Source organism: Phacochoerus africanus, chromosome 1 (genome assembly GCF_016906955.1).
Source record: "Phacochoerus africanus isolate WHEZ1 chromosome 1, ROS_Pafr_v1, whole genome shotgun sequence".
Lineage (NCBI taxonomy): Eukaryota > Metazoa > Chordata > Mammalia > Artiodactyla > Suidae > Phacochoerus > Phacochoerus africanus.
The window spans coordinates 168055709-168063345 of NC_062544.1; the positions used below are offsets into that span (position 1 = coordinate 168055709).

General features: G+C 50.5%; 1 protein-coding gene across 1 annotated transcript; it reads left to right on the forward strand.

Annotated features, from left to right (window-relative positions):
* The first annotated feature begins 1377 nt into the window (after nucleotides 1–1377).
* On the forward strand, nucleotides 1378–6476 carry ZIC1 (Zic family member 1). The gene is made up of 3 exons (XM_047784301.1): nucleotides 1378–3178; nucleotides 4600–4763; nucleotides 5431–6476. Exons 1-3 carry the CDS (start codon nucleotides 2197–2199, stop codon nucleotides 5626–5628), a joined length of 1344 nt encoding a protein of 447 aa, XP_047640257.1. The 5' UTR covers nucleotides 1378–2196; the 3' UTR covers nucleotides 5629–6476.
* The last annotated feature ends 1161 nt before the right edge of the window (nucleotides 6477–7637 follow it).

Sequence of the window (7637 nt, forward strand, 5' to 3'; positions counted from 1 at the left end):
TGCCATACTCCTCTACCTTTCAACAATCATTTTAATATATAGTCAATGGCTCTTTGTGGACGGGACAAAAAGCAACTACGCGCAGTTGTTGAATAGAATTTGCGCTGGGCAAAGACAGGTTAATCGAGGGCCGCATCGCGAAAACAAGCGAGTGTTGTATGTTTGCACTGAATCCAAATGTCTGCATTTTCCTAACTAAATCAAAGGGAGTGTTATTTCTTTTTCTGCTCACTCATCTGAAGGTAAGTAAATTTTCTCTGGCGATCAAAAGCCTGGTCGGCAACAAAGACCGCGCCCGCTTTTTCCACCGTCCTGGTGTGGCAAGTTGCGGAATTTCAATAACTGTGACAAGGGTGACTGATTTGTGAACTAGAAAAGGTTTGAATGTCACAAAATTTACATTGGTCCTATCTATCGGAGATTTAAATACCAAAAAGTTTTCGGGGATTTCTAGGGAGCTTTGGGCAGTCCTGAAGAACAATGGCGCGTTGGGAAATTTACAGTTTTACCTGAATGAAAGGGGCCCGAGTTGGGAACAGGAGTACAGAGGGAGGGGTTAACGGGGGCAGACAAGGGAGACTAGAAAAAAGGGAGAAAAGAAAAGAATAACACAGGAGAGGAAAAAAGAAAAAATTGGCAACAATGTTTTAAATTTTGCTGGGGAGAAAAAAACCTCCAAAACCTCAACCTGGAAAGTTAGAGCTCCCATCCACCTGTGCTTATTTTTTAGGGGGAGAAGGGAGCAAGACGCCTGATTGATTTGATAAAAGAATCGAGGCGACCGGCTATCCTGAGAAATTACATTTCTTGTAAGAAAGTGGAGTGCCTGTGTGTTCCCGAGATCTTAAATTATAAACAGGAGGGGGACGAAGCAAGAGGAAAGCGAACTTCAAAAGGAGCAAATAACAAAAGCCTCCTTTTCTGTCCTTCAAGGCGGGGACAGGGGGGAAGAAAGAAAAGAAAGTTGCTGAATCGGGACATTCTGGAAGTGCCTTAGCTGTGTTTACCAGCCCCATCCCCGCCTCCTGTTCTTGGAGACGTCCGAAGTCTCTTGTCCCCCGGCTAAGAGTAGGTTTGAAGAAGAACAAGATAAAGCAAGATACAGATGGAGAGGGAGAGGAATACGGATAGAGAGAATGTATATGACTGAGAAAAAGAAAAGAAATCATGGCAATTCTTTTTCTTTCCTTGAGAAGAGGGAAAATTTTTGGCTAAAAAAAAAAAAAGTTGCCACTCCTGGCAGCCCTGTTTGTCAAAAGGGGATGTCAAGCGCTTTACAATACCTGGGATTGATGAGGCGGGCGGGCCAATGAACGCCGCGCGGCGCCTCGGCGCGCCCTCCGTTGGCGCGGCGGCTGCGGGCGGGGGGAGTGCGGGCACACCAATGGGCGCCCGCGTCAGCAGCACGTGACGCCTCCCCCCTGCTCCCATTCATCAAGGGGGGGACGGTGTCGTCCTTTCAATTCATTTATCTGCAGGAATGATTGCTGCTATCAGTCTCGCGCTCACCGCCCGGCTGAGGAGGTGAAAGTTTCTCCCCAGGAAGATAAACCGCAAAAGACAATATTGTGCATGATTTGCGCCTTTTCTTTGGCTTTTTCTTTCTTTCTTTTTTCTCCCCCTCCCCCCCCTTTTTGCAAAAAGCAGAGGGGAAAAAGGAGAGTGAAGGAGCGAGGAGGCGAGCCTGAGAGAAAGGAGAGAGAGAGAGAAAAGAAAGGGCGAGGGTCTAGTGGAGAAGTGAGGAGGGGCGGACGGCGCAAGGCGGAGAGAGGGCGAGGAGTCGTGGCTCCGGAGCTCACATTCCTCTATGCTACAAATCCAGGAGGAAGTTTTTTTGGGGGGCTGAGATGCTCCACGCCTTTCCCTGGGCAGCCTTGACGCGGGGTCCTCTCGGCAGAGACTGAGCGGCGAGAAAGTGCGAGCCGGGCCGGCGGGGTCTGCTCGGCGGGCGCCGGAGCCCGCCTTGCTCGCGGCCCGCAGCCGTCCGGCTTCCCCACGCTTGGCCAGGCGGGCGCCCCGGAGCGCCGCGCCGCTGCCAGCAGGCTAGGACTTCGAGAGGTGGGTCGACTCCTCCTCCCTCCTCTTCTTCTTCCTCCTCTTCCTCCGCCTCCTGTTTCTCCTCCTCCTAATTTTCCCTCCTCGGCGGGCGAGGGTGGGGGGGGCGGGGGAGGCCGGGGCTTGCCCCGAGCAGCCACGATGCTCCTGGACGCCGGCCCCCAGTACCCTGCGATCGGCGTGACCACCTTTGGCGCGTCCCGCCACCACTCGGCGGGCGACGTGGCCGAGCGCGACGTGGGCCTGGGCATCAACCCGTTCGCCGACGGCATGGGCGCCTTCAAGCTCAACCCCAGCTCTCACGAGCTGGCCTCCGCCGGCCAGACCGCCTTCACGTCGCAGGCTCCTGGCTACGCGGCTGCGGCGGCCCTGGGACATCACCACCACCCGGGCCACGTCGGCTCCTATTCGAGCGCAGCCTTCAACTCCACGCGGGACTTTCTGTTCCGCAACCGGGGCTTTGGCGACGCGGCAGCAGCAGCCAGCGCGCAACACAGTCTGTTCGCTGCTTCGGCTGGGGGCTTCGGGGGCCCACACGGCCACACGGACGCCGCGGGCCACCTCCTCTTTCCCGGCCTTCACGAGCAGGCAACGGGCCATGCATCGCCCAACGTGGTTAATGGGCAGATGAGGCTTGGCTTCTCGGGGGACATGTACCCGCGGCCCGAGCAGTACGGCCAGGTGACCAGTCCCCGTTCAGAGCACTATGCCGCGCCTCAGCTGCACGGCTACGGGCCCATGAACGTGAACATGGCCGCGCATCACGGCGCGGGAGCCTTCTTCCGCTACATGCGCCAGCCCATCAAACAGGAGCTCATCTGCAAGTGGATCGAGCCCGAGCAGCTGGCCAACCCCAAAAAGTCGTGCAACAAAACTTTCAGCACTATGCACGAGCTGGTCACGCATGTCACCGTGGAGCACGTCGGCGGACCTGAGCAGAGCAACCACATCTGCTTCTGGGAGGAGTGTCCGCGCGAGGGAAAGCCCTTTAAAGCCAAATACAAACTGGTCAACCACATCCGCGTGCACACGGGTGAGAAGCCCTTTCCCTGTCCCTTCCCTGGCTGCGGCAAGGTCTTCGCCCGTTCTGAGAACTTAAAGATCCACAAAAGGACGCACACAGGTACGGAAACAGCTATCCTTGACACCCCTTGTTCCCCATTCTCGCCCTGGGACCCGAAATCCAAAAGTCGGCGACGGGGACGCACAAATCCCGGCCTCGGTTGGGATGGAAGTCAGGTTCCAGTAGGCAGTCAGCAAACCCAGTGTGTTCTGGGTTTTAGTTTGAGGCTTGAAATTCTAATAACGTATACAGAGGGTAGGATGAGAAAGACCTAAGAATACAGATTTTTAAATGAGAGCTAAAAAAGGCCAGGAGAGCAGAGAGATGAGTCGGCTTTGTGGAGCCCTTGGTGCGCGCTAAGCCAGGAGAGGTGGCTGGGTCTGGGCGGCGGCGTTGTCAGCTGCTCCAGGTGCAGGCAAATCTAAATGTTTGCTCTTGGCCAGCATCCCTTCTCTATGCACCTTAGTGAGGACTTTGCCAAAGGAAGGAACTGAGAAAAGTGGAAGAAATTGGATGAAGGGGGATAGAAAGAAACAAAAGCAAAGATAGAAAAGGAGGGTTGGTGGTGGTCAAAGCAAGTAAATCGAGCCTGAGGAGGCTTTTGGAGATTAATGCATATTTAAAGAACCCCGATTATAGTAGCGACTTTGTGAGTAGGCTTGAGGAGTCGGGAGACTGGGTAGAAGGCGGAGAAATCATTTTTGTTAATTAGACTCCGTGAGGACGTTTTCAAAACACCGGTTACCATGGGCTGGCCTTTAAAAATAAAGCAATCGGTCAGGAACATTTAAAAGAAAAGTTTGCTGGAGCTCAGGGCTGTAGTCTGGTTGGGGAAGGCCATTCTGGGCTTCTTAGGCCAACAAGGCCGGGAATCCTGTCTGCTTCCCTGTTTTGGTTCGCCCGGGCGATTTCTGAGAACCGAGTTTGGAACTTCGCGTTTAATGCAAGGGTCAGGCAAGAATTTCCGGCGCCGAGCTCTTGGCCCAGATTACCCTATAAAATGTGAGTGTGTATAGGGGGTGGGGGCAGCGATGAAGTGGGTGAGAAGTGTCTGGGAGGGAGGTAAGGGGAGGAGAGAACAGCAAAACAGTAAGAGAGTCGGCCGGGAATGTGAAAATTAGAAATCCGGAGCTAGGTAGGAGCTGCCCCAAGCCATCTTATAGCCCCGGGCCTAAAATCCAGCAGCCAGCCCAGCTGCTACTCTGGGATCTAAAAAACTACCACCACTACAACTCATAACAATACAATTAAAAAAAAAAATCTGGATCTAACTGGATTAGGAGTTAAAATAGTTCAGATATTTATAATTCCACTGCAGATAAACGACTTTTAAAGATCCGGGTTTTGAGCTTGCAAGGTGCTGGCCCTGGGCCCCTGCCTTTTTAATTTTTGTTTTTATTTTTTCCATTTGTTTAAATTTTAAAAAATCGCTGCGGGGTTTGTTCTAATCAGATCTCTCTCTTTCACACCTTTCGCACCAGGGGAGAAGCCCTTCAAGTGTGAGTTCGAGGGGTGCGACCGACGCTTTGCTAATAGCAGCGACCGCAAGAAGCACATGCATGTGCATACGAGCGACAAACCCTATCTTTGCAAGATGTGCGACAAGTCCTACACTCACCCCAGTTCATTGCGCAAACACATGAAGGTAATCGCCGCGCTATCGCCGCCCGTCTTGGAGCCAAGAGCCCGCTCTGCTCTTTGGCCGGGGTCAGGCGGCGAGTGGCAGCCGGGCGGCGGCAGGAGCCCGCGGAGGGAGAAGCAGTTATTCCTCTCCGCTGGATGGGGTTGGCCACAGAGGGCGGGGGCTGGAAAAGGGGATGGGGACACACAGGGACGTTCTAAATTTACTGTTTAATAGTAAAAGTCAAAAACAGCGAGCACTGGAGGCCACTACTGATGGCGAGCTAGGGCCGTCCCAAAGGGTTGAAGCTACAGAAGCTGCGGTCATCGCGGCTTGGCCGGAAGCGGTGGGCAGAGAGTTGGGGTCTTGCACCAAGGCTTGCGCACTTGCTCCCCTAAATCTGAGCAAGCAAATTTCGGTGGCTGCGGGAGGGACCATCTCGGGCTTTGGACTCATGTCCAGCCTCCCCTTCCCAGATCTATTTTCTTTTGTGAGTCCCAGGGGCACTGCCGCTCTCTGGATCCCGGCCTCTGCAGGGCCGAGGCGGCTCAACCAAGCCCGAGTCCCAGGCCTCCCTGGGGTTCAAGGGTACCCAGGACTCTGGGGGGAGGGGTGGCACGGCCTTCACCCGTCCTAGGTGGCCGCCGCGCTGGCTCTTTATCCCCATAAAAACGCGACTTTATTCCCGCAGGTCCATGAATCCTCCTCGCAGGGCTCGCAACCTTCGCCAGCCGCCAGCTCGGGCTACGAGTCCTCCACGCCTCCCACCATCGTGTCTCCCTCCACAGACAACCCAACCACCAGCTCCCTGTCGCCCTCCTCCTCCGCGGTCCACCACACAGCCGGCCACAGTGCGCTCTCTTCCAATTTTAACGAATGGTACGTTTAAAATCAGAAACAAAACGCAAAACAAAACCCTATTTAAGAGACTGAGCACACACATGTATACACAGTATTACTGAAAGAACCCTGAGCATCAAAACAGCCCCCAACCCACTCTGCAATCCTATTTTTTCTAAATCTGTCAATAGACCCAGGACCGAGTAAGAGAGAGAAAGCACCAAACCATTACATTTACCCCCCCTTTCCCCCTTTCCTTTTCTTTTTCTTTTTTCTTCTTTTTTTTTTGGCAAACGTTTGGTAGCCAAGGGGCGGGAAGGGGGTCGAGGAGACGGCGGCTGTCTGACCAAATGCCGCCAACCCCGAGGGCCAGTTTCTCCTCGGAGGCGGAACTGGCTCTCTGGGATTCGGCTTTTTTTTTTTTTTTTTTTGCTTTGCATTCTTGTAAATACAGAATTATTAGCTTAAACCTGTACTGTTGGATTCTGTATATAGTTATATCTCGGTTGGAACGGGCGGGTGGGATCGTGGCGTTGTGGTCTTTGCATTGGGGAGGGGGGAGGGGCCGGGAGGGGAGGGGGGAGGGGAAGGGGAGGGGCGGGCGGCCGAAAGCCAACTGTTTGTACTGAATGGCAAGAATGTTCTAGTAAATGTGTACCAAAATGTGAATTACTTTGTACGATTACAGTCTCCACGTCGACCTAACAGAATATTATTGGTATTAATGTGCTTTTTTTGTATAAAGTGCAAACATTTCGTCCCAAAGTCTAAGTACTTTAGTGCGGTAAAATGTTGTTTCACGTCCTGTCAAGAATTCGTATAGTACGAGCCTGGATCTGCGTGTCAAACTGTTTCATTTGTTTATGTAAAGTGATATTAAAAAAAAGATATAAACTATAACTGTCCGTTGCTTTTGGCAAAAGATACAACCACATAATGTATATAATTCCTAGTTTCCATATTTATCCGCATGTAAAGGGCCGGTTTATTCATGTTACAGCTATTCAATATTTATGGCTAGAAGAACTCGTATGTACACTTTAGTTTCCAGAACTGTTTGGTAACCTTTCGTACCTTATTAAAGATTCTTAAATCTCAGTGATTGTGGTAGGAATTTCTTCTTCCCCCCAGCAACCTGCTGCCTCTTCTGCCAGCCTTAGTGGGTCTCGGAAAACCTCACCAGTCTCCCTCGCCTTCCCTTTCTGTCATCACAGGTCGTATAAACGTGATAAATGAACGCTACCCTGCTGGCTCTCAGAGAGGGTGTAATTAGTATTTATATCAAAATTTATGAAACAAATTTTCAGCCACAGTATAATTTAAATGACCTTTGCAGACGTAGAATAACAACCATAAAAATAACAGAAATAGATTGTGCAGGCGACATCAATATTAATGTAGGTGAATTGTCAGAGGCTCAGGGGCTCACTCTACAGCGTTGTAAATGAACTTACAGCTGAGGGTTCCGCTGTCCCCCAAATTAAATTCCCCGAGCTGAAACCAAGTTGCAGATTTACAATATCATATTTTAAATTGCTGTCTTCAATTAAACCATTTATGGCTATAACTAATTTTCAGGATGTCTATGCATGCTTTTCCAGGCCTTCCTTCTTACAAAAGTAAATGTCCATAAAGTGTTTTACTTATATTTTTTCAAACGTGATGCTAATTTAAATTAATTACTTCCTGTGATATGTTATTATTCCTATAATTTTGCCACTGTTATTAGTTCTCTCAAAAATACATCTAGAAAAGAGAATTATTTTATGTAATTTGATTATCTTTCTATCTCTTTTATTTATTTCTCATTTACTTAAGAAATTCGTTCCATTGGCTGGCGTTGATACAGTAAATTTGTAAATGAGGAGACAATATAAAAAATCTAAATTACTTGTGCTTAATGACTGTAGCAGAACGCCTTTTCTCTAAATCAGATTGTCTTTCTTGCAGTTTAGTTTGATAGATTTGCAAGCTATGCTGCTCCCGAGAAGTTAGCTGCGCTGGTAGGAACGCGAGCTTCTTTGTCTCTGGTTGTAGCTTGCATGATCGCCCCATTAA

Coding starts and splice junctions, on each gene's coding strand:
- ZIC1 (XM_047784301.1), top strand. CDS start 2,197: ATGCTCCTGGACGCCGGCCCCCAGTACCCTGCGATCGGCGTGACCACC. Junction 3,179..4,599: donor CCACAAAAGGACGCACACAG/GTACGGAAACAG, acceptor CTTTCGCACCAG/GGGAGAAGCCCTTCAAGTGT. Junction 4,764..5,430: donor CATTGCGCAAACACATGAAG/GTAATCGCCGCG, acceptor TTATTCCCGCAG/GTCCATGAATCCTCCTCGCA.